We start from the raw sequence: 27,263 nt of genomic DNA, 5'->3' as shown, positions 1-27,263 counted from the left end.
CCCATTTTGGGGTGAATTGAGGCAGATTTGGGGTCTCCCCGTCCCCGTTTTGGGGTGAATTTGGGCAGATTTGGGGTCTCCCCATCCCCATTTTAGGGTGAATTGAGGCAGATTTGGGGTCTCTTCGTCCCCATTTTGGGGTGAATTGGGGCAGATTTGGGGTCTCTTCGCCTCCATTTTGGGGTACATTTGGGGTCTCCCCATCCCCATTTTAGGGTGAATTGAGGCAGATTTGGGGTCTCTTCATCCCCATTTTGGGGTGAATTGGGGCAAATTTGGGGTCTCCCCATCCCCATTCCATTTTAAGGTAAATTTGGGGTCTCCCATCCCCATTTTGGGGTGAATTGAGGCAGATTTGGGGTCCCCCATCCCCATTTTGGGGCAGATTTGGGGTCTTCCATCCCCATTTTAGGGTGAATTGAGGCAGATTTGGGGTCTCCCCACCCCCATTTTGAGGTGAATTGAGGCAGATTTGGGGTCACCCCATCCCTATTTTGGGGTGAATTGAGGCAGATTTGGGGTCTCTTCATCTCCATTTTGGGGCAAATTTGGGGTCTCCCCCATTTTAGGGTGAATTGAGGCAGATTTGGGGTCTCCCCATCCCCATTTTGGGGTGAATTGGGGCAGATTTGTGTATCTTAATCCCCATTTTGGGGTGAATTGGGGCAGATTTGGGGTCTCCCCATCCCTATTTTAAGGTGAATTGAGGCAGATTTGGGGACTCCCCTCCCCATTTTGGAGCAAATTTGGGGTCTCCCCCATTTTAGGGTGAATTGAGGCAGATTTGGGGTCTCCCCATCCCCATTTTGGGATAAATTTGGGGTCCCCCATCCCCTTTTTGGGGTGAATTGGGGCAGATTTGGGGTCTCCCCTCCCCATTTTGGGGCAAATTTGGGGTCTCCCCCATTTTAGGGTGAATTGAGGCAGATTTGGGGTCTCCCCATCCCCATTTTGGGGTGAATTGGGGCAGATTTGGGTCTCTTCATCTCCATTTTAGGGTGAATTGAGGCAGATTTGGGGTCTCCCCATCCCCATTTTGAGGCATATTTGGGGTCTCCCCATTTTAGGGTGAATTGAGGCAGATTTGGGGTCTCCCCATCCCCATTTTGGGGTGAATTGGGGCAGATTTGGGGTCTCCCATCCCCATTTTGGGGTGAATTGAGACAGATTTGGGGTCTCTTCATCTCCATTTTGGGGTAAATTTGGGATCTCCCATCCCCATTTTAGGGTGAATTGAGACAGATTTGGGGTCTCCTCATCCCCATTTTGGGGTAAATTTGGGGTAGATTGGGTCTCTTCATCCCCATTTTGGGGCAGATTAGGGATCCCCCATTCCCATTTTAGGGTGAATTGAGGCAGATTTGGGATCTCCTCATCCCCATTTTGGGGTAAATTTGGGCAGATTTGGGTCTCTTCATCCCCTTTTTGGGGTGAATTGAGGCAGATTAGGGATCCCCCATTCCTATTTTGGGGTGAATTTGGGCAGATTTGGGGTCTCTTCATCCCCATTTTGGGGTGAATTGGGGCAGATTTGTGTCTCTTCATCCCCATTTTGGGGTAAATTTGGGCTCTCCCCCATTTTGGGGTGAATTGAGGCAGATTTGGGGTCTCCCCATCCCCATTTTGGGGTGAATTGAGGCAGATTTGGGGTCTCCCCATCCCCATTTTGGGGTAAATTTGGGGTAATTTGGGTCTGTCTCCATTTTGGGGTGAACTCGGGGTCCCCCATCCCCATTTTTCGGCTCCCCCCGTTCCTCTCCCCCATTTCAGGACCCCTCAATCTGTGCCCCCCCCCCCTTTTAACCCCCCCCCAAATTTTCAGATCCCCCCATTTGGGGTCTCTTTCCCCCCCCATTTCAGGACCCCCCCCCCCCCTCAATTTGCCCCCCCCTCCCCATTTCACACCCCCCATCCATCATTTCAGGACCCCCCCCCATTTCAGGACCCCCACCCCAATTTCAGTCCCCCCCCCCCATTCCAAACCCCCCCCCCTTCATTCCAGGATCTCCTATTTTAGAACCCCCCCACCTCCCCATTTTAGACCCCCCCCCATTTCAGACCCCCCCCCCATTTCACGACCTCCCATTTCAGACCCCCCCATTCCAGCCCCCCCCCCATTTCAGGACCCCCCCATTCCAGAACCTCCCATTTTAGTTGCCCCCCCCCCCCATTTCACACCCCCCCCTCATTTCACGACCCCCCCCCCCCCCATTCCAGGACCCCCCTCCCCAAGTTAAAACCTCCCCTTTTAGCCCCCCCTCATTTCAGGACCCCCCCCCTGCATTTCAGGACCTCCTCTTTTAGCCCCCCCCCCATTTCAGGACCCCCCCCCCATTTCAGGACCTCCCCTTTTAGCCCCCCCCCCCCAATTCCAGGACCCCCCCCCCCATTTCAGGACCCCCCCCCCATTTCAAGACCTCCATTCCAGGACCCCCCCCCCCAATTCCAGGACTCCCCCCATTTCAGGACCCCCCCCCACTCCAAGACCCCCCCCCCCCCCCACTTCAGGACCCCCAATTCCAGTCCCCCCCCTCCCAATTCCAGAAGCTCCCCTCCCCACACCAACCCCCCCCCCTTTTTAACCCCCCCCTCCAATTCCAGGACCCCCCCCCCATTTCAGGACCCCCCCCATTTCAGGACCTCCCATTTTAGCCCCCCCCACCAATTCCAGGACCCCCCCCCATTTCAGGACCCCCCCCCCATTTCAGGACCTCCCCTTTTAGCCCCCCCCCACTTCAGGACCCCCAATTCCAGTCGTCCCCCAATTCCAGAACCCCCCCCAACTTCAGGACCTCCCCTTTTAGCCCCCCCCCCCCATTCCAAGACCTCCCCCCCACTTCAGGACCCCCAATTCCAGTCCCCCCCCCACACACACATTTCAGGACCCCCCCCCATTTCAGGACCTCCCCTTTTAGCCCCCCCCCCCCCAATTCTAGGACCCCCCCCCCATTTCAGGACCCTCCCCCATTTCAAGACCTCCATTCCAGGACCCCCCCCCCCAATTCCAGGACTCCCCCCATTTCAGGACCCCCCCCCACTCCAAGACCCCCCCCCCCACTTCAGGACCCCCAATTCCAGTCCCCCCCCCACCAATTCCAGGACCCCCCCCCCATTTCAGGACCCCCCCCCATTTCAGGACCTCCCATTTTAGCCCCCCCCCCCCCATTCCAAGACCCCCCCCCACTTCAGGACCCCCAATTCCAGTCCCCCCCCCATTTCAGGACCTCCCATTTTAGGCCCCCCTATCAATTCCAGTCCCCCCCCCCCCTCCCATTTCAGGACCCCCCCCTATTTCAGGACCTCCCATTTTAGCCCCCCCCCACTTCAGGACCCCCAATTCCAGTCCCCCCCCCCCACCAATTCCAGGACCCCCCCCGATTTCAGGACCTCCCATTTTAGCCCCCTCCACCAATTCCAGGACCCCCCCCCCCCTCACTTCAGGACCCCCAATTCCAGTCCCCCCCCCCCCCACCAATTTCAGGACCCCCCCCTCCCCCCATTTCAGGACTCCCCCCATTTCAGGACCCCCCCCCATTTCAGGACCCCCCCCCTATTTCAGGACCTCCCATTTTAGCCCCCCCCCACTTCAGGACCCCCAATTCCAGTCCCCCCCCCCACCAATTCCAGGACCCCCCCCAACTTCAGGACCTCCCATTTTAGCCCCCCCCCCCATTCCAAGACCCCCCCCCCACTTCAGGACCCCCAATTCCAGTCCCCCCCCCCCCACCAATTCCAGAACCCCCCCCTACTTCAGGACCTCTCATTTTAGACCCCCCCCATTCCAAGACCCCCGCCCCCCACTTCAGGACCCCCAATTCCAGTCCCCCCCCCACCAATTCCAGGACCCCCCCTCCCCCCATTTCAGGGCCCCCCCCCCCATTTCAGGACCTCCCATTTTAGGCCCCCCTATCAATTCCAGTCCCCCCCCCCCCCTCCCATTTCAGGACCCCCCCCTATTTCAGGACCTCCCCTTTTAGCCCCCCCCCACTTCAGGACCCCCAATTCCAGTCCCCCCCCCCACCAATTCCAGGACCCCCCCCAACTTCAGGACCTCCCATTTTAGCCCCCCCCCCCCATTCCAAGACCCCCCCCCCCCCACTTCAGGACCCCCAATTCCAGTCCCCCCCCCCCCACCAATTTCAGGACCCTCCCCCATTTCAGGACCCCCCCACCATTTCAGGACCCCCCCCCACTTCAGGACCTCCCCTTTTAGCCCCCCCCCACTTCAGGACCCCCAATTCCAGTCCCCCCCCCCCCACCAATTTCAGGACCCCCCCCTCCCCCCATTTCAGGACCCCCCCCCATTTCAGGACCTCCCATTTTAGCCCCCCCCCCCATTCCAAGACCCCCCCCCACTTCAGGACCCCCAATTCCAGTCCGCCCCCCCACCAATTTCAGGACCCCCCCCCCATTTCAGGACCTCCCATTTTAGCCCCCCCCCATTTCAGGACTACCCCCAATCCAGGACCCCCCCCGCATTTCAGGACCTCCCATTTTAGCCCCCCCCACTTCAGGACCCCCAATTCCAGTCCCCCCCCCCCCCCAATTCCAGAACCCCCCTCCCCACATTAACCCCCCCCCCTCCCCCCCCCATTTCCCCCCCCCCCGCCCCCGCCCCCCCCCCATGGGGCTCTGAGATGGCGCTGCGGGTCCTGCTGGCTCTGGGGCTGCTGCTGGGGGGGGGCGCGGGGGGGGCTCGAGTTTCCTCCTCTCTGTCGGCTTCACACCGCGCTCGAGGCGCCGCCCCCGTTCATCACTTCCATCGAACCCGGCCCGGCGCCGCCCCCGTCAGCATCAATAGGGGGGGGGGCGGCCCCCGCGGCCACGGTGAGCTTCGGCCTCGCCTTCCTCATCCTCGTCCTCCTTCCTCATCTTCATCTTCCTCCTCATCGTCGCTTTTGGCCTCGCGTTCGTTGTCGTTTTGGTCCTCGTTTTCATCATTTTCATCCACATCCTCGCTTTCATCATCATCGTCATCATCATCATCCTCAGCTTCGGCCTCGCTTTCCTCATCTTCATCCTCCTCCTCCTCCTCTTCCTCATCCTCATCCTCGTCTTCATCTTCCTCCTCATCGTCGCCTTTGGCCTCGCGTTTGTTGTTGTTTTGGTCCTCGTTTTCATCACCTTCATCCCCATCCTTGCTTTCATCATCATCGTCATCATCATCATCCTCAGCTTCGGCCTCACCTTCATCCTCATCCTCTTCCTCATCCTCTTCCTCATCCTCTTCCTCCTCCTCATCCTCGTCTTCATCTTCATCTTCCTCTTCATCGTCACTTTTGGCCTCGCGTTTGTTGTCGTTTTGGTCCTCGTTTTCATCATCTTCATCCACATCCTCGCTTTCATCATCATCGTCATCATCATCATCCTCAGCTTCGGCCTCGCTTTCCTCATTTTCATCCTCATCCTCATCTTCATCTTCCGCCTCATCTTCCTCTTCATCGTCACCTTTGGCCTCGCGTTCGTTGTTGTTTTGGTCCTCGTTTTCATCATCTTCATCCCCATCCTCGCTTTCATCATCATTGTCATCATCATCATCCTCAGCTTCGGCCTCACCTTCATCCGCATCCTCTTCCTCATCCTCTTCCTCATCCTCTTCCTCCTCCTCATCCTCGTCTTCATCTTCATCTTCCTCTTCATCGTCACTTTTGGCCTCGCGTTTGTTGTCGTTTTGGTCCTCGTTTTCATCATCTTCATCCACATCCTCGCTTTCATCATCATCGTCATCATCATCATCCTCAGCTTCGGCCTCGCCTTCATCCGCATCCTCTTCCTCATCCTCTTCCTCATCCTCTTCCTCTTCCTCCTCCTCATCCTCGTCTTCATCTTCATCTTCCTCCTCATCGCCACCTTTGGCCTCGCGTTCGTTGTTGTTTTCGTCCTCATTTTCATCATCTTCATCCCCATCCTCGCTTTCATCATCATTGTCATCATCATCATCCTCAGCTTCGGCCTCGCCTTCCTCATCCTCGTCCTCCTTCCTCATCTTCATCTTCCTCTTCATCGTCACTTTTGGCCTCGCGTTCATTGTTGTTTTCATCCTCATTTTCATCATCTCCATCCCCATCCTCGCTTTCATCATCATCGTCATCATCATCATCCTCAGCTTCAGCCTCGCTTTCCTCATCTTCATCCTCCTCCTCCTCCTCTTCCTCATTCTCATCCTCCTCATCCTCATCTTCCTCTTCATCGTCACTTTTGGCCTCGCGTTCGTTGTCGTTTTGGTCCTCGTTTTCATCATTTTCATCCACATCCTCGCTTTCATCATCATCATCATCATCATCATCCATATCTTCGGCCTCGCTTTCCTCATCTTCATCCTTCTCCTCCTCCTCTTCCTCATCCTCATCCTCGTCTTCATCTTCCTCCTCATCGTCGCCTTTGGCCTCGCGTTTGTTGTTGTTTTGGTCCTCGTTTTCATCATCTTCATCCCCATCCTCGGTTTCATCATCATTGTCATCATCATCCTCAGCTTCGGCCTCACCTTCATCCTCATCCTCTTACTCATCCTCATCCTCCTCCTCTTACTCATCCTCATCCTCCTCCTCCTCCTCCTCCTCATCCTCGTCTTCATCTTCCTCTTCATCGTCGCTTTTGGCCTCGCGTTCGTTGTCGTTTTTGTCCTCATTTTCATCATCTTCATCCCCATCCTCGCTTTCATCATCATCATCATCGTCATCATCATCATCCTCAGCTTCGGCCTCACCTTCATCCACATCCTCTTCCTCATCCTCTTCCTCATCCTCTTCCTCTTCCTCCTCCTCATCCTTGTCTTCATCTTCATCTTCCTCCTCATCGTCGCCTTTGGCCTCGCGTTTGTTGTTGTTTTGGTCCTCGTTTTCATCATCTTCATCCCCATCCTCGCTTTCATCATCATCGTCATCATCATCATCCTCAGCTTTGGCCTCACCTTCATCCTCATCCTCTTCCTCATCCTCATCCTCCTCTTCATCTTCCTCCTCCTCATCGTCTCCTTTGGCCTCGCGTTTGTCGTTGTTTTCGTCCTCGTTTTTATCATTTTCATCCCCATCCTCGCTTTCATCATCATCGTCATCATCAACATCCTCAGCTTCGGCCTCGCCTTCATCCGCATCCTCTTACTCATTCTCTTCCTCATCCTCTTCCTCTTCCTCCTCCTCATCCTTGTCTTCATCTTCATCTTCCTCCTCATCGTCGCCTTTGGCCTCGCGTTTGTTGTTTTGGTCCTCGTCTTCATCACCTTCATCCCCATCCTTGCTTTCATCATCATCGTCATCATCATCATCCTCAGCTTCGGCCTCACCTTCATCCTCATCCTCTTCCTCATCCTCTTCCTCATCCTCTTCCTCCTCCTCATCCTCGTCTTCATCTTCATCTTCCTCCTCATCGCCACCTTTGGCCTCGCGTTTGTTGTCGTTTTGGTCCTCGTTTTCATCATCTTCATCCCCATCCTCGCTTTCATCATCATTGTCATCATCATCATCCTCAGCTTTGGCCTCGCCTTCATCCGCATCCTCTTCCTCATCCTCTTCCTCCTCCTCATCCTCATCCTCGTCTTCATCTTCCTCCTCATCGTCACTTTTGGCCTCGCGTTTGTTGTCGTTTTGGTCCTCATTTTCATCATTTTCATCCACATCCTCGCTTTCATCATCATCGTCATCATCATCATCCTCAGCTTCAGCCTCGCTTTCCTCATTTTCATCCTCATCCTCATCTTCATCTTCCTCTTTGTCTTCCTCTTCATTGTCACCTTTGGCCTCGCGTTCGTTGTTGTTTTCGTCCTCATTTTCATCATCTTCAACCCCATCCTCGCTTTCATCATCATCGTCATCATCATCATCCTCAGCTTCGGCCTCGCTTTCCTCCTCCTCCTCCTCCTCCTCCTCCTCCTCCTCTTCCTCATTCTCATCTTCCTCTTCATCGTCTCCTTTGGCCTCGCATTCGTTGTTGTTTTGGTCCTCGTTTTCATCATCTTCATCCACATCCTCACTTTCATCATCATTGTCATCATCATCATCCTCAGCTTCGGCCTCGCCTTCATCCGCATCCTCTTCCTCATCCTCATCCTCATCCTCGTCTTCATCTTCCTCCTCATCGCCACCTTTGGCCTCGCGTTTGTCGTTGTTTTTGTCCTCGTCTTCATCACCTTCATCCCCATCCTCGCTTTCATCATCATCGTCATCATCATCATCCTCAGCTTCGGCCTCGCCTTCCTCCTCCTCATCTTCATCCTCTTCCTCATCCTCTTCCTCATCAACATCCTCCTCATCCTCATCTTCTTCCTCATCGTCCCCTTTGGCCTCGCGTTCGTCGTCGTTTTTGTCCTCATTTTCATCATCTTCATCCCCATCCTCGCTTTCATCATCATCGTCATCATCATCCTCAGCTTCGGCCTCGCCTTCCTCATCCTCGTCCTCCTTCCTCATCTTCATCTTTCTCTTCATCGTCACTTTTGGCCTCGCGTTTGTTGTTGTTTTGGTCCTCGTTTTCATCATCTTCATCCCCATCCTCGCTTTCATCATCATCGTCATCATCATCATCCTCAGCTTCGGCCTCACCTTCATCCGCATCCTCTTACTCATCCTCTTCCTCATCCTCATCCTCGTCTTCATCTTCCTCCTCATCGTCACTTTTGGCCTCGCGTTTGTTGTTGTTTTGGTCCTCATTTTCATCATCTTCATCCCCATCCTCGCTTTCATCATCATCGTCATCATCATCATCCTCAGCTTCGGCCTCGCTTTCCTCCTCCTCCTCCTCCTCCTCATCCTCGTCTTCGTCTTCATCTTCCTCCTCCTCATCGTCGCCTTTGGCCTCGCGTTCGTTGTTGTTTTCATCCTCATTTTCATCATCTTCATCCCCATCCTCGCTTTCATCATCATCGTCATCATCATCATCCTCAGCTTCGGCCTCGCCTTCATCCTCATCCTCTTACTCATCCTCTTCGTCATCCTCATCCTCGTCTTCATCTTCATCTTTCTCCTCCTCATCATCATCTTTGGCCTCGCGTTCGTCGTCGTTTCTGTCATCATTTTCATCATCTTCATCCCCATCCTCGCTTTCATCATCATCATCATCATCATCATCCTCAGCTTTGGCCTCGCCTTCATCCTCATCCTCATCCTCATTTTCCTCTTCATCATCTCCTTTGGCCTCGCGTTTGTTGTTTTCGTCCTCGTCTTCATCATCTTCATCCCCATCCTCGCTTTCATCATCATTGTCATCATCATCCTCAGCTTCGGCCTCACCTTCATCCGCATCCTCTTCCTCATCCTCTGCCTCATCCTCATCCTCGTCTTCATCTTCATCTTCCTCCTCATTGTCACCTTTGTCCTCGCGTTCGTCGTCGTTTTTGTCCTCATTTTCATCACCTTCATCCTCATCATCACTTTCATCATCATCGTCATCATCATCATCCTCAGCTTCGGCCTCGCCTTCCTCCTCCTCATCCTCATCCTCTTCCTCATCCTCTTCCTCATCCTCATCCTCCTCATCCTCATCTTCCTCCTCATCGTCACCTTTGGTCTCACATTCATTGTTGTTTTCGTCCTCGTCTTCATCGTCTTCATCATCTTCGTCCTCGCTTTCGTCATCATTGTCATCATCATCCTCATCTTCGGCCTCACTTTCATCATCATCCTCATCCTCGTCCTCATCTTCCTCCTCATCGTTCGTCGTCGTTTTTGTCCTTGTCTTCATCGTCCTCATCATCTTCATCCTCACTTTCATCATCATCATCATCCTCCTCATCTTCAGCCTCACCTTCATCATCATTCTCAGCCTCATCATCCTCATCCTCATCATCCTCATCATTTTCATTCTCACTTTCATCATCGTCCTCATCCTCATCTTCATCTTCATCCTCATCCTCATCATCCCTCATCCTCCTTCTCATCATCATCCTCATCATCATCATCCTTATCCTTATCTTCATCATCCTCATCATCTTCCTCCTCACCACCATCCTCATCTTCATCCCCATCCTCCTCCTCCTCTTCTTCCCTTTTCTTTCTTTACTTCCTCCTCACCCTCTTCTTCTTCACCTTCCCTTCTTTCCTCTTCATTTTCTTCTTCCTCCTCCTCTTCCTCTTCTTCCTCTTCCTCACCTTCCTCGTCCTCATTTCCTCCCTCCTCCTTGTCCTCACCGTCCTCTTCCTCATTTTCTTCCTCTTCTCCACTTTCCTCCTCTTCCTCACTCTCCTTTTCCTTCTCGTCCTCCTTTTCCTCATTCTACTTCCTCCTCTTCCTCCTCACCTTCTTCCTCCTCTTCCTCGCCTTCATATTCGTTCTCCTTTTCTTCCTCCTCTTCCTCTTCCTCTTCCTCTTCCTCTTCCTCTTCCTCTTCCCCCTCTTCCTCTTCTTCCTCCTCCTCCTCCTCCTCCTCCTCCTCCTCCTCCTCTTCCTCTTCCTCTTCCTCTTCCTCTTCCTCTTCCTCTTCCTCTTCCTCTTCCTCTTCCTCTTCCATTTCTTCCTCCTTCTCCTCCTCCTCTTCCTCCTCCCCCCCAAGGTTCTGTGAGTGACACAGCGGGGGATCTGGACTCATTTTGGGGTCATTTCCTGTAGATTTGGGGCCATTTGTTTCACATTTGGGGCCATTTTTTGCACTTTGGGGCCATTTTCTGCAGATTTGGGGCCGTTGCAGCAGGATGTGGGGATTCTGCAGTGATTTTGGGGCCATTTCTTGCAGATTTGGGGCCACGTGCAGCCATGGGGGGGCAGTTTGCAGTGAGTTTGTTGTGTGCAGGGGGTGTTTGAAGGATATTTGGGGTCATTTCTTACAAAATTGGGGCTTTTTACTGTGAATTTGGGGCCATTTCTCTCAAATTTGGGGCCTTTTGCTGTGAATTTGGGCCATTTCTCAGAAATTTTGGGCCTTTTGCTGTGAATTTGGGGCCATTTCTCACAAATTTGGGGCTTTTAGTGTGAATTTGGGGCGATTTCTTGGAAATTCGGGGCTGTTTACTGTGAATTTGGGGCCATTTCCCAGAAATTTGGGGCTTTTTACTGTGAATTTGGGGCCATTTCCCAGAAATTTGTGACCATTTCCTGTGAATTTGTGGCCATTTCTCAGAAATTTGGGGCCTTTTGCTGTGAATTTGGGGCCATTTCTCACAAATTTGGGGCGATTTGCTGTGAATTTGGGGCCATTTCTCAGAAATTTGGGGCCTTTTGTTGTGAATTTGTGGCCATTTCCTAGAAATTTGTGACCATTTCCTGTGAATTTGGGGCCATTTCCTAGAAATTTGGGGCCTTTTGCTGTGAATTTGTGGCCATTTCTCTCAAATTTGGGGCGTTTTGCTGTGAATTTGTGGCCATTTCCTAGAAATTTGGGGCCTTTTGCTGTGAATTTGTGGCCATTTCCTAGAAATTTGGGGCTTTTAGTGTGAATTTGGAACCATTTCCAACAAATTTGGGGCTGTTCAGTGTGAATTTGTGGCCATTTCCCAGAAATTTGGGACCATTTCCTGTGAATTTGGGACCATTTCTCTCAAATTTGGGGCCTTTTGCTGTGAATTTGTGGCCATTTCTCACAAATTTGGGGCTTTTAGTGTGAATTTGGGGCCATTTCCTAGAAATTTGGGGCCATTTGCTGTGAATTCGGGGCCATTTCCCAGAAATTTGGGACCATTTCCTGTGAATTTGGGGCCATTTCCTACAAATTTGGGGCCATTTGCTGTGAATTTGGGGCCATTTCTCAGAAATTTGGGGTGATTTGTTGTGAATTTGTGGCCATTTCTCACAAATTTGGGGCCATTTGCTGTGAATTTGTGGCCATTTCTCACAACTTTGGGGCCTTTTCCTGTGAATTTGGGGCCATTTCTCAGAAATTTGGGGCTTTTAGTGTGAATTTGTGGCCATTTCTCAGAAATTTGGGGCCTTTTCCTGTGAATTTGTGGCCATTTTTCACAAATTTGGGGCATTTTCCTGTGAATTTGGGTCCATTTCTCTCAAATTTGGGGCTTTTGCTGTGAATTTGTGGCAATTTCTCACAAATTTGAGGCATTTTGCTGTGAATTTGTGGCCATTTCTCAGAAATTTGGGGCCATTTCCTGTGAATTTGGGGCCATTTCTCAGAAATTTGGCGCCTTTTGCTGTGAATTTGGGGCCATTTCTCTCAAATTTGGGGCGTTTTGCTGTGAATTTGTGGCCATTTCCTTGAAATTTGGGGCTTTTGCTGTGAATTTGGGGCCAATTCCTACAAAATTGGGGCCATTTGCTGTGAATTTGTGGCCATTTCTCACAAATTTGGGGCCTTTTGCTGTGAATTTGGGCCATTTCTCAGAAATTTGGGGCCTTTTGCTGTGAATTTGGGGCCATTTCTCACAAATTTGGGGCTTTTAGTGTGAATTTGGGGCCATTTCCTACAAATTTGGGGCCATTTGCTGTGAATTTGGGGCCATTTTTCAGAAATTTGGGGTGATTTGTTGTGAATTTGTGGCCATTTCTCACAAATTTGGGGCCATTTGCTGTGAATTTGCGGCCATTTCTCACAACTTTGGGGCCTTTTCCTGTGAATTTGGGGCCATTTCTCAGAAATTTGGGGCTTTTAGTGTGAATTTGTGGCCATTTCTCAGAAATTTGGGGCCTTTTCCTGTGAATTTGTGGCCATTTTTCACAAATTTGGGGCATTTTCCTGTGAATTTGGGTCCATTTCTCTCAAATTTGGGGCTTTTGCTGTGAATTTGTGGCAATTTCTCACAAATTTGAGGCATTTTGCTGTGAATTTGTGGCCATTTCTCAGAAATTTGGGGCCATTTCCTGTGAATTTGGGGCCATTTCTCAGAAATTTGGCGCCTTTTGCTGTGAATTTGGGGCCATTTCTCTCAAATTTGGGGCGTTTTGCTGTGAATTTGTGGCCATTTCCTAGAAATTTGGGGCCTTTTGCTGTGAATTTGGGGCCATTTCCTACAAATTTGGGGCCTTTTGCTGTGAATTTGGGGCCATTTCCTACAAATTTGGGGCCTTTTGCTGTGAATTTGTGGCCATTTCTCTCAAATTTGGGGCCTTTTGCTGTGAATTTGTGGCCATTTCCTACAAATTTGGGGCCTTTTGCTGTGAATTTGTGGCCATTTCTCTCAAATTTGGGGCCATTTGCTGTGAATTTGGGGCCATTTCTTGCAACTTTGGGGCCTTTTGCTGTGAATTTGGGGCCATTTCTCAGAAATTTGGGGCATTTTGGTGTGAATTTGGGGCCATTTTTCACAAATTTGGGGATTTTGCTGTGAATTTGTGGCCATTTCCTAGAAATTTGGGGCCTTTTGCTGTGAATTTGGGGCCATTTCTCACAAATTTGGGGCTTTTGCTGTGAATTTGGGGCCATTTATTGAAGATTTGGGATCATTTGTTGTTGATTGGGGCCATTTATTGCAGATTTGGGGCCATTTGTTGTAGATTTGGGGTATTTTGCTGTGGATTTGGGGCTGTTTGTTGATAATTTGGGGTGTTTTATTGTGGATTTGGGGCCATTTATTGCAGATTTGGGGTCATTTGTTGCAGATTTGGGGCCATTTGCTGTGGATTTAGGATATTTTGCAGTGGATTTGGGGTATTTTGCTGTAGATTTGGGGCAGTTTGTGTGGATTTGGAGCCATTTGTTGTGGATTTGGGGTATTTTGTTGTAGATTTGGGGTATTTTGTTGTGCATTTGGGGCCATTTATTGCAGATTTGGGGTATTTTCTTGTAGATTTGGGATATTTTGCTGTGAATTTGGGGTATTTTCACGTGGATTTGGGGGATTTTCCTGAGGATTTGGGGCCATTTGTTGAAGATTTGAGGCCATTTATTGCAGATTTGGGGTCATTTGTTGTTGATTTCGGGCCATTTGCTGTGGATTTGGGGCCATTTGTTGTGGATTTGGGGTATTTTGTTGTGGATTTGGGGCATTTTGGTGTGGGTTTGGGGCCATTTATTGTGGATTGAGGCCATTTATTCTGGATTTGGGGCCATTTGCAGTGGATTTGGGGCCATTTATTCTGGATTTGGGGCCATTTGCTGTGGATTTGGGGCCATTTATTCTGGATTTGGGGCCATTTGCTGTGGATTCGGGGCCATTTATTCTGGATTTGGGGCCATTTGCTGTAGATTTGGGGCCATTTGCTGTAGATTTGGGGCCATTTGTTGTAGATTTTGTGTATTTTGTTGTGAATTTGGGTCATTTATTGCAGATTCGGGGCCATTTGCAGTGAATTTGGGGCCATTTATTGGGGTTTGGGGCCATTTATTGTGGGTTTGGGGCCATTTATTCTGGATTTGGGGCCACTTGCTGTAGATTTGGGGCCATTTGTTGCAGATTTGGGGCCATTTATTGTGGGTTTGGGGCCATTTGGAGCAGATTTGGGGCCATTTGTTACAGATTTGATGCCATTTGCAGTGGATTTGGGGCCATTTATTGGGGTTTTGGGCCATTTGCTGTAGATTTGTTGCCATTTATTCTGGATTTTGGGCCATTTTTTCTGGATTTGCGGCTACTTGTAGATTTGGGGCCATTTGCAGTGGATTTGGGGCCATTTGTTGCAGATTTGGGGCCATTCGCAGTGGATTTGGGGCCATTTGGAGCAGATTTGGGGCCATTTGTTACAGATTTGGTGCCATTTGCAGTGGATTTGGGGCCATTTATTCTGGATTTGGGGCCATTTGCTGTAGATTTGGGGCCATTTATTCTGGATTTGCGGCTACTTGTTGTAGATTTGGGGCCATTTGTTGCGGATTTGGGGCCATTCGCAGTGGATTTGGGGCCATTTGTTGCACATTTGTGGCCATTTGCAGTGGATTTGTGGCCATTTGTTGCACATTTGTGGCCATTCGCAGTGAATTTGGGGCCATTTGGAGCAGATTTGGGACCACTTGCAGTGGAATGGGGAGCAGCGGCGGTGGATGTGGGGCAGCAGCAGCAACCTGGGGGCTGTTTGCTGTGCACCTGGGACACATTGCACGCACATCATTTGGTTCCCCCCCCAAACACCCCCAATAAAACCTCCCCCCACCCCCTCCCCTCTCATTCCCCACTCCCCCCATTCTCTCCATCCCCCCCACACCCCATTAACCCCCTCCGTAACCCGTTGCCTTCTCCCTGCAGCCGGCACCACCTACATTTTTGGCAAGGGGGGGGCTCTGATCACCTACACGTGGCCCCCCAATGACCGACCCAGCACCCGTGCCGACCGCCTGGCGTTGGGCTTCAGCACCCAACAGCGCGACGCCGTCCTGGTGCGCGTGGAGAGCGCCTCGGGGCTGGGGGATTTCCTGCAGCTGCACATCGTAAGGGGCAGAGGGGATGGGGGAGGGGATGGGGGGGGTGGGGGAGGAGTTGGGGAGGGGAGGGGTGTGGGGGGGGATGTGGGGGGCGATGGGGTCAGCGGGGGTATTGGAGGTGATGGGGATGTTGGGGTGGTTGGTTGGGGATGTTGGGGTCATTGGTTGGGGTCGTTGGTTGGGGATGTTGGGGTCATTGGTTGGGGGTATTGGGGTTGTTGGTTGGGGTCGTTGTTTGGGGATGTTGGGGTCGTTGGTTGGGGACGTTGGTTGGGGTTGTTGATTGGGGATGTTGGGGTCGTTGGTTGGGGTTGTTGATTGGGGATGTTGGGGTCATTGGTTGGGGTCTTTGGGGTCGTTGGTTGGGGATGTTGGGGTTGTTGTTTGGGGATGTTGGGGTCGTTGGTTGGGGACGTTGGTTGGGGATGTTGGGGTCATTGGTTGGGGATGTTGGTTGGGGATGTTGGGGTTGTTGGTTGGGGTCGTTGGTTGGAGACGTTGTTTGGGGGTGTTGGGGTCGTTGTTTGGGGATGTTGGGGTGGTTGGTTGGGGACGTTGGTTGGGAATGTTGGGGTTGTTGGTTGGGGTTGTTGGTTGGGGATGTTGGGGTCGTTGGTTGGGGGTATTGGGGTCGTTGGTTGGGGACATTGGTTGGGGATGTTGGGGTCGTTGGTTGGGGATGTGGGGGTCGTTGGTTGGGGATGTTGGTTGGGGATGTTGGAGTCATTGGTTGGGGGTATTGGGGTCGTTGGTTGGGGATGTTGGGGTCGTTGGTTGGGGTTGTTGATTGGGGATGTTGGGGTCATTGGTTGGGGTCTTTGGGGTCGTTGGTTGGGGATGTTGGGGTTGTTGTTTGGGGATGTTGGGGTCGTTGGTTGGGGACGTTGGTTGGGGATGTTGGGGTCGTTGGTTGGGGATGTTGGTTGGGGATGTTGGGGTCGTTGGTTGGGGGTATTGGGGTCGTTGGTTGGGGTCGTTGGTTGGGGATGTTGGGGTCGTTGGTTGGGGTCGTTGGGGTCGTTGGTTGGGGATGTTGGGGTCGTTGTTTGGGAGTGTTGGGGTCGTTGGTTGGGGTCGTTGGTTGGGGGTGTTGGGGTCGTTGGTTGGGGATGTTGGTTGGGGATGTTGGGGTCGTTGGTTGGGGGTATTGGGGTCGTTGGTTGGGGACGTTGGTTGGGGATGTTGGGGTCGTTGGTTGGGGTCGTTGGGGTCGTTGGTTGGGGATGTTGGGGTCGTTGTTTGGGGGTGTTGGGGTCGTTGGTTGGGGTCGTTGGTTGGGGGTGTTGGGGTCGTTGGTTGGGGATGTTGGTTGGGGATGTTGGGGTCGTTGGTTGGGGGTATTGGGGTCGTTGGTTGGGGACGTTGGTTGGGGATGTTGGGGTCGTTGGTTGGGGTCGTTGGGGTCGTTGGTTGGGGATGTTGGGGTCATTGGTTGGGGGTGTTGGGGTCATTGGTTGGGGTTGTTGGTTGGGGGTGTTGGGGTCGTTGGTTGGGGACGTTGTTTGGGGATGTTGGGGTTGTTGGTTGGGGGTGTTGGGGTTGTTGTTTGGAGATGTTGGGGTCATTGGTTGGGGATGTTGGGGTCGTTGGTTGGGGACGTTGGTGGGGGTGTTGGGGTCGTTGGTTGGGGATGTTGGGGTCGTTGGTTGGGGTCATTGATTGGGGACATTGGGGTCATCAATTGGGGTCATTGGGGTCATTGGTTGGGTCTGTGGGGTTGGGGTCATTGGTTGGGGTCATTGGGATCATCGGTTGGGGTCATTGGGGTCATTGGTTGGGATCATTGGTTGTGGACATTGGGGTCATTGGTTGGGTGTGCAGGGTTGGGGTCATTGGGGTCATCGGTTGGGGTCATCGGTTGGCATCATTGGGATCATCGGTTGTATCTGCATGGCTGGGACCTTTGGGACGACCCTGGGGCACGGGGTTGGCCCGTGGGGTTGGGGACTTTGGCTCCGTCGCGTCCGTCGCGTCCGTCGTGTCCGTCCCGTCCGTGTGTCGGGCCGAGGCTCGGCGTGGGGGCCGTGTGTGAGCGGTGTCCCCGCAGGCGCAGGGCGCGCTGGGCGTGCTGTTCAACGTGGGCACCGAGGACATCGCGCTGGAGGAGCGCGGCGCCGCCGTCAGCGACGGCCGCTTCCACGTCGTCCGCTTCACCCGCAGCGGAGGCAACGCCACCCTCCAGGTGGACGGCGGCCCCGTGCACGAGAGATACCCAGCAGGTACCGCGCGGGGGGGGGGGGTGGGTGGATGGAGGGAGGGTAGGGCACCTGGAGGGCGTCTGTAGGGTGGTTAGGGAACCTGTAGGGTGGTTAGGGCACCTGTAGGGTGGTTACGGCACCTGGAGGGCGTCTGTAGGGCACCTGGAGGGTGGTTAGGGCACCTGTAGGGTGGTTAGGGCACCTATAGGGCGGTTAGGGCATCTGGAGGGCGTCTGTAGGGTGGTTAGGGCACCTGTAGGGTGGTTAGGGCACCTGTAGGGCGGTTAGGGCACCTGTAGGGTGGTTAGGGCACCTGTAGAGCGGTTAGGGCACCTGTAGGGTGGTTAGGGCACCTATAGGGCGGTTAGGGCACCTGGAGGGCGTCTGTAGGGCACCTGTAGGGCGGTTAGGGCACCTGTAGGGCGGTTAGGGCACCTGGAGGGCACCTGGAGGGCACCTGTAGGGTGGTTAGGGCACCTGGAGGGAGTCTGTAGGGTGGTTAGGGCACCTATAGGGCGGTTAGGGCACGTGTAGGGCATCTGGAGGGCACCTGGAGGGCACCTGGAGGGCGTCTGTAGGGTGGTTAGGGCACCTATAGGGCGGTTAGGGCACCTGTAGGGTGGTTACGGCACCTGGAGGGCATCTGGAGGGCGTCTGTAGGGTGGTTAGGGCACCTGTAGGGTGGTTACGGCACCTGTAGGGTGGTTATGGCACCTGGAGGGCGTCTGTAGGGCACCTGTAGGGCGGTTAGGGCACCTGTAGGGCACTTATAGGGTGGTTAGGGCACCTGGAGGGCGTCTGTAGGGCACCTGTAGGGTGGTTAGGGCATCTGGAGGGCACCTATAGGGCGGTTAGGGCACCTATAGGGAGGTTACGGCATCTGTAGGGTGGTTAGGGCACCTATAGGGCGGTTAGGTTATCTGGAGGGCACCTATAGGGCGGTTAGGGCACCTGTAGGGTGGTTAGGGCACCTGTAGGGTGGTTACGGCACCTGTAGGGCATCTGTAGGGTGGTTAGGGCACCTTTAGGGTGGTTAGGGCACCTGTAGGGCACGTGTAGGGCACCTGGAGGGCACCTGGAGGGCGTCTGTAGGGCGGTTAGGGCACCTATAGGGCAGTTAGGGCACCTGTACGGTGGTTAGGGCACCTATAGGGCGGTTAGGGCACCTGTAGGGCATCTGTAGGGCACCTATAGGGCGGTTAGGGCACCTATAGGGCGGTTAGGGCACCTGTAGGGTGGTTAGGGCACCTATAGGGCAGTTAGGGCACCTGTAGGGTGCCTATAGGGCGGTTAGGGCACCTTTAGGGTGGTTAGGGCACCTGTAGGGCATCTGTAGGGCGGTTAGGGCACCTATAGGGCGTCTATAGGGCACCTATAGGGAGGTTAGGGCACCTGTAGGGCACCTGTAGGGCACCTGTAGGGTGGTTAGGGTGCCTATAGGTTGGTTAGGGCACATGTAGGGCACCTGTAGGGCATCTGTAGGGCACCTGTAGGGTGCTTTAGGGCACCTATAGGGCGGTTAGGGTGCCTATAGGGCGGTTAGGGCACCTGTAGGGCACCTGTAGGGCACCTGTAGGCGCCTATAGGGAGGTTAGGGCACCTATATGGCAGTTAAGGCACCCATACGGCACCTATAGGTCACACAGCCCACCTATGAGGCACCCATAATATTTGAAGAGTGCCTATAGTGCCCTATAGCACCCAGAGCAGACCTATAGAGCCCCATAGCACCCAGAGCATACTCTATAGCACCCTATAGCACCCAGAGCAGACCTATAGAGCCCTATAGCACCCAGAGCATACTCTATAGCACCCTATAGCACCCAGAGCAGACCTATAGAGCCCTATAGCACCCAGAGCATACCCTTTAGCACCCCATAGCACCCAGAGCAGACCTATAGCACCCCATAGCACCCAGAGCATACCCTATAGAGCCCTATAGCACCCAGAGCAGACCTGTAGAGCCCTATAGCATCCAGAGCAGACCTGTAGCATCCCATAGCACCCAGAGCAGACCTATAGAGCCCTATAGCACCCAGAGCATACCCTATAGAGCCCTATAGCACCCAGAGCAGACCTGTAGAGCCCTATAGCATCCAGAGCATACCCTATAGCACCTATAGCACCCAGAGCATACTCTATAGCACCCTATAGCACCCAGAGCAGACCTATAGCACCCCATAGCACCCAGAGCAGACCTATAGAGCCCCAGAGCACCCAGAGCATACCCTATAGAGCCCCATAGCACCCAGAGCAGACCTATAGAGCCCCAGAGCACCCAGAGCATACCCTATAGAGCCCTATAGCACCCAGAGCAGACCTGTAGAGCCCTATAGCATCCAGAGCATACCCTATAGCACCTATAGCACCCAGAGCATACTCTATAGCACCCTATAGCACCCAGAGCACACCTATAGAGCCCTATAGCACCCAGAGCACACCCTATAGCGCCCATATAGCACCCAGAGCACACCCTATAGTGCCCTATAGCACCCAGAGCATACACTATAGCACCTATAGCACCCAGAGCATACCCTATAGTATCCTATAGCACCCCGAGCAGACCTGTAGAGCCCCATAGCACCCAGAGCATACCCTATAGATCCCTATAGCACCCAGAGCACACCCTATAGATCCCTATAGCACCCAGAGCACACCCTATAGCACTCCATAGCACTAGAGCACACCCTATAGTGCCCTATAGCACCCAGAGCTGACCTATAGAGCCCTATAGCACCCCGAGCAGACCTATAGCACCCTATAGCACCCAGAGCACACCTATAGAGCCCTATAGCACCCCGAGCAGACCTATAGCACCCTATAGCACCCAGAGCACACCTATAGAGCCCTATAGCACCCAGAGCAGACCTATAGAGCCCCATAGCACCCAGAGCAGACCTATAGCACCCCAGAGCACCCAGAGCAGACCCTATAGCACCTATAGCACCCAGACCATACTCTATAGCACCCTATAGCACCCAGAGCAGACCTATAGAGCCCCATAGCACCCAGAGCATACCCTATAGAGCCCTATAGCACCCAGAGCACACCTATAGAGCCCTATAGCACCCAGAGCAGACCTATAGCACCCCATAGCACCCAGAGCAGACCTATAGACCCCTATAGCACCCAGAGCACGCCTATAGAGCCCCATAGCACCCAGAGCACACCCTATAGCACCCCATGGCACCCTGAGCACACCCTATAGCACCGTATAGCACCCAGACCATACTCTATAGCACCCTATAGCATCCAGAGCAGACCTATAGAGCCCTATAGCACCCAGAGCATACCCTATAGCAGCTATAGCACCCAGAGCTCACCCTATAGCACCCTATAGCACCCAGAGCATACCCTATAGAGCCCTATAGCACCCAGAGCAGACTTATAGAGCCCTATAGCATCCAGAGCATACCCTATAGCGCCCTATAGCACCCAGAGCAGACCTATAGAGCCCCATAGCACCCAGAGCACACCCTATAGCACCCATATAGAACACACCAGCCACCCCACAGCCGCCCTCCCAGCACTCTGTGACCCCTCCCGGCACCCATAGTCCCCCCCCCCCCCCCCAACACCTTATAGCTTCCCTATAGCAACCGCAGCCCTATGGAGACCCCCAGACCCACACAGCCCCCCTCCGTGGCCCCTATAGCACCCATACCCTATAGATCCCCCCACCCATAGATGGCCCTATAGAGATTCCTACAGCCCTGCAAGCCCCCTCTACACCCTTCCCCCTCCCCCCCCCCCATCCTGACGAAGGTGCTGATGCTAATGAGGCCCCCGCGCTAACGAGGCCCCCGCGCTAACGAGGACCCCCTAACGCCCCCCTAAAGGCCGCATAAACGCCCCCAAATCCAAATCCTCCCCACCCCTCCCCCCTCCCTCCCCCCCCCACGACGCGGGGACAGCGCGGGTGGTTGGGTGGTGGTGACACCGGTGGTGGTGTCATGGTGTTGTCATGGTGACACTGGTGGTGGTGTCGTGGTGTTGTCATGGTGTTGCCATGGTGACACCGATGGTGACACTGATGGTGTTGTCGTGGTGTTGTCATGGTGACACTGATGGTGTTGTCATGGTGTTGTCATGGTGACACCGATGGTGACACTGATGGTGGTGTCGTGGTGTTGTCATGGTGTTGTCATGGTGACACCGATGGTGGTATCATGGTGACACTGATGGTGACACTGATGGTGTTGTCATGGTGACACCGATGGTGACACCGATGGTGGTGTCATGGTGTTGTCATGGTGACACCGATGGTGACACTGATGGTGGTGTCATGGTGTTGTCATGGTGACACTGATGGTGACACCAATGGTGTTGTCATGGTGACACCGATGGTGACACTGATGGTGTTGTCATGGTGTTGTCATGGTGACACTGATGGTGACACTGATGGTGGTGTCGTGGTGTTGTCATGGTGTTGTCATGGTGACACTGATGGTGTTGTCATGGTGACACCGATGGTGACACCGATGGTGGTGTCATGGTGTTGTCATGGTGACACGGATGGTGACACCAATGGTGGTGTCGTGGTGTTGTCATGGTGACACCGATGGTGACACTGATGGTGGTGTCGTGGTGTTGTCATGGTGTTGTCATGGTGACACTGATGGTGTTGTCATGGTGACACCGATGGTGACACTGATGGTGGTGTCGTGGTGTTGTCATGGTGTTGTCATGGTGACACCGATGGTGTTGTCATGGTGTTGTCATGGTGACACTGATGGTGACACTGGTGGTGGTGTCATGGTGTTGTCATGGTGACACCAATGGTGACACCAATGGTGGTGTCGTGGTGTTGTCATGGTGACACTGATGGTGACACCGATGGTGGTGTCGTGGTGTTGTCATGGTGACACCGATGGTGACACCAATGGTGGTATCGTGGTGTTGTCATGGTGTTGTCATGGTGACACCGATGGTGACACCGATGGTGGTGTCATGGTGTTGTCATGGTGACACCAATGGTGACACCAATGGTGGTGTTGTGGTGTTGTCATGGTGTTGTCATGGTGACACCGATGGTGACACCGATGGTGGTGTCATGGTGACACCGATGGTGTCATCTTATTGTCACGGTGACACCAGTGGTGTAGTCACAGTCAGGTCACGGTGACATGATGGTGACACTGCCATGTCTTGTTGTCACACCAACATTCCTGGTGCCACCTGACATCACCTTGACACCAGCACTGTCACCATAGTGGTGTCACACATTGCTAGTGCACCTCACATCACCATGACACCAACACTGTCACCATAGTGGTGTCACACCAACACTCCTGGTGCCACCTGACATCACCTTGACACCAGCACTGTCACCATACTGGTGTCACACCGCCACTCCTGGTGCCAACTGACATCACCTTGACTCACCATAGTGGTGTCACACCGACACTCCTGGTGCCACCTGACATCACTTTGACACCAACGCTCACCATAGTGGTGTCACACCGCCACTCCTGGTGCTACCTCACATCACCATGACACCATCACTGTCACCATAGTGGTGTCACACCGACACTCCTGGTGCCACCTGACATCACCTTGACACCAACACTGTCACCATAGTGGTGTCACATCGCCACTCCTGGTGCCACCTGACATCACCTTGACACCAACACTGTCACCATAGTGGTGTCACACCGACGCTCCTGGTGCCACCTGACATCACTTTGACACCATCACTGTCACCATAGTGGTGTCACACCGACACTCCTGGTGGCACCTGACATCTCCTTGACACCAACACTCACCGTGGTGGCGTCACACTCCTGGTGCACCTCACATCACCTTGACACCAACACTGTCACCATAGTGGTGTCACACTGCCACTCCTGGTGCCACCTGACATCACCTTGACACCAACACTGTCACCATAGTGGTGTCACACCGACATCCCTGGTGCCACCTGACACCACCTTGACACCAACACTCACCATGGTGGCGTCACACTCCTGGTGCACCTCACATCACCATGACACCAACACTGTCACCATAGTGGTGTCACACCGCCACTCCTGGTGCACCTGACATCACCTTGACACCAACACTCACCATGGTAGTGTCACACCGCCACTCCTGGTGCCACCTGACATCACCGTGACACCATCACTGTCACCATAGTGGTGTCACACTGACACTCCTGGTGCCACCTGTTGACACCATCACTGTCACCATACTGGTGTCACACCGCCACTCCTGGTGCCACCTGACATCACCATGACACCATCGCTGTCACCATAGTGGTGTCACACCGCCACTCCTGGTGCCACCTCACATCACCATGACACCATCGCTGTCACCATAGTGGTGTCACACCGACACTCCTGGTGCCACCTGACATCACCGTGACACCAACACTCACCATGGTGGCGTCACACTCCTGGTGCACCTCACATCACCATGACACCAACACTGTCACCATAGTGGTGTCACACCGCCACTCCTGGTGCACCTGACATCACCTTGACACCAACACTCACCATGGTAGTGTCACACCGCCACTCCTGGTGCCACCTGACATCACCGTGACACCATCACTGTCACCATAGTGGTGTCACACTGACACTCCTGGTGCCACCTGTTGACACCATCACTGTCACCATACTGGTGTCACACCGCCACTCCTGGTGCCACCTGACATCACCATGACACCATCGCTGTCACCATAGTGGTGTCACACCGCCACTCCTGGTGCCACCTCACATCACCATGACACCATCGCTGTCACCATAGTGGTGTCACACCGACACTCCTGGTGCCACCTGACATCACCGTGACACCAACACTCACCATGGTGGCGTCACACTCCTGGTGCACCTCACATCACCATGACACCAACACTGTCACCATAGTGGTGTCACACCGCCACTCCTGGTGCCACCTGACATCACCTTGACACCATCACTGTCACCATACTGGTGTCACACTGACACCCCTGGTGCCACCTGTTGACACCATCACTGTCACCGTAGTGGTGTCACACCGACACTCCTGGTGCCACCTGACATCACTGTGACACCAACACTGTCACCATAGTGGTGTCACACCGCCACTCCTGGTGCACCTGACATCACCTTCACACCAACACTCACCATGGTGGCGTCACACTCCTGGTGCACCTCACATCACCTTGACACCAACACTGTCACCATAGTTGTGTCAAACTGACACTCCTGGTGCACCTGACATCACCTTGACACCATCACTGTCACCATAGTGGTGTCACACCGACACTCCTGGTGCCACCTGACATCACCTTGACACCAACACTGTCACCATAGTGGTGTCACACTGACACTCCTGGTGCCACCTGACATCACCGTGACACCAACACTCACCATGGTGGCGTCACACTCCTGGTGCACCTCACATCACCTTGACACCATCACTGTCACCATAGTGGTGTCACACCGACACTCCTGGTGCACCTGACATCACCATGACACCATCGCTGTCACCATAGTGGTGTCACACCGCCACTCCTGGTGCCACCTGACATCACCTTGACACCATCACTGTCACCATACTGGTGTCACACCGCCACTCCTGGTGCCAACTGACATCACCTTGACTCACCATAGTGGTGTCACACCGACACTCCTGGTGCCACCTGACATCACTTTGACACCTACACTCACCATAGTGGTGTCACACCGCCACTCCTGGTGCCACCTCACATCACCATGACACCAACACTGTCACCATAGTGGTGTCACACTGACACTCCTGGTGCCACCTCACATCACCATGACACCAACACTGTCACCATAGTCGTGTCACACCGCCACTCCTGGTGCCACCTGACATCACCTTGACACCATCACTGTCACCATACTGGTGTCACACTGACACTCCTGGTGCCACCCGTTGACACCATCACTGTCACCGTAGTGGTGTCACACCGACACTCCTGGTGCCACCTGACATCACCTTGACACCAACACTCACCATGGTGGCGTCACACTCCTGGTGCACCTCACATCACTTTGACACCAACACTGTCACCATAGTGGTGTCACACTGACACTCCTGGTGCCACCTGACATCACCGTGACACCATCGCTGTCACCATAGTGGTGTCACACCGACACTCCTGGTGCCACCTGACATCACCGTGACACCATCGCTGTCACCATAGTGGTGTCACACCGACACTCCTGGTGCCACCTGACATCACCATGACACCAACACTGTCACCATAGTGGTGTCACACCGCCACTCCTGGTGCCACCTGACATCACCTTGACACCATCACTGTCACCATAGTGGTGTCACACCACCACTCCTGGTGCCACCTGACATCACCTTGACACCAACACTGTCACCATAGTGGTGTCACACCGACGCTCCTGGTGCCACCTGACATCACCTTGACACCAACACTCACCATAGTGGTGTCACACTCCTGGTGCACCTCACATCACCATGACACCAACACTGTCACCATACTGGTGTCACACTGACACTCCTGGTGCCACCTGACATCACCTCGACTCACCATACTGGTGTCACACCGCCACTCCTGGTGCCACCTGACACCACCATGACACCAACACTCACCATACCGGCGTCACACCGACACTCCTGGTGCCACCACCCCCCCGACCCCCCCGCCGTTGCCCCCGCTGTCCCCGTCCCCCCTCCCCTCCCCCCCCCCCCATCGCCCCTAACCCTCTTCTCCTCTTCAAGGCAGCGCGGATAGCGAGAGGCTGGCGATTGCCAGGCAGCGAATCCCCTACCGGCTCGGTCGGGTAGTCGATGAGTGGCTACTCGACAAAGGTAACTCGTTAGCGTCGCCCTAACGAGCCCCAATGAGCCCGGGCTGGGGACACGGCTGGGACACGGGGTCACGTGACCTGGTTGTCCCGTGACCCCCGGTGTCACGTGGTGTAGGGACGTGGCGTCAACGTGGTCAGGGCGTCATGTGGTCAGGGTGTCGCGTGGTCAGGGTGTCACGTGGTCAGGGTGTCACGTGGGCTGGGTGTCACGTGATGTGGGTGTCACGTGGTTCCGGTGACACGCGGTGCGGGTGTCGCCTGTAGGAGGTGTCAACTGGAGGCGGTGTCACTCGGATGTCACGTGACTTGGGTGGTGTCACCTGGATGCGGTGTCACCTGGTTGTCACCCGGTCCCGGTGTCACCCAGTCCCGGTGTCACTCAGTCCGGGTGTCACCAGGCCCTGGTGTCACCTTGCCAGGTTGTCACCTTGCCCTGGTGTCACCTGGACTGGATGTCACCTGATCTGAGTGTCACTTGGTCCGGCTGTCACCTGACCATGTTGTCACCTGGCTTGGGTGTCACCTGGACTGGGTGTCACCCAGTCCTGGTGTCATTCATTCTGGGTGTCACCTGGTCGTGTTGTCACCTGGTCCCAGTATGACTCAGTCTGGGTGTCACCTGGCCCTGGTTTCACCTGGCTTGGATGTCACATGATCCGGGTGTCACCTGCTCAAGTTGTCACCCGGGCCCGGTGTCATTCAGTCTGGTTGTCACCTGGCCGTGTTGTCACCTGACCACGTTGTCACACAGTCTGGTTGTCACCTGGCCGTGTTGTCACCTGACCACGTTGTCACACAGTCTGGTTGTCACCTGGCCGTGTTGTCACCTGACCAGGGTGTCACACACTCCGGTTGTCACCTGGCCATGTTGTCACCTGACCTGGGTGTGACACGGTCCAGTTGTCACCTGGCCGTGTTGTCACCTGACCTGGGTGTGACACGGTCCAGTTGTCACCTGGCCGTGTTGTCACCTGACCACGTTGTCACACGGTCCAGTTGTCACCTGGCCATGTTGTCACCTGACCTGGTTGTCACCCGGTCCGG

The 27,263-nt window shown here is 54.0% G+C and overlaps 1 protein-coding gene across 1 annotated transcript in view; it reads left to right on the top strand.

Annotated features, from left to right (window-relative positions):
• LOC116240883 (neurexin-2-like) overlaps positions 1-27,263 on the top strand; it is a 126,975-nt gene that overhangs the window by 82,008 nt on the left and 17,704 nt on the right. Inside the window, exons 18-20 of the mRNA XM_090129697.1 lie at positions 15,054-15,235; positions 17,277-17,448; positions 26,131-26,220. Coding sequence (XP_089985823.1) covers positions 15,054-15,235; positions 17,277-17,448; positions 26,131-26,220 — 444 coding nt within the window. The remainder of the gene's footprint in view (positions 1-15,053; positions 15,236-17,276; positions 17,449-26,130; positions 26,221-27,263) is intronic.

This window comes from Phasianus colchicus, chromosome 37 (assembly GCF_987193195.1).
Source record: "Phasianus colchicus chromosome 37, bPhaCol1.hap1.1, whole genome shotgun sequence".
NCBI lineage: Eukaryota > Metazoa > Chordata > Aves > Galliformes > Phasianidae > Phasianus > Phasianus colchicus.
This window is presented reverse-complemented; position numbering and strand designations above follow the sequence as displayed.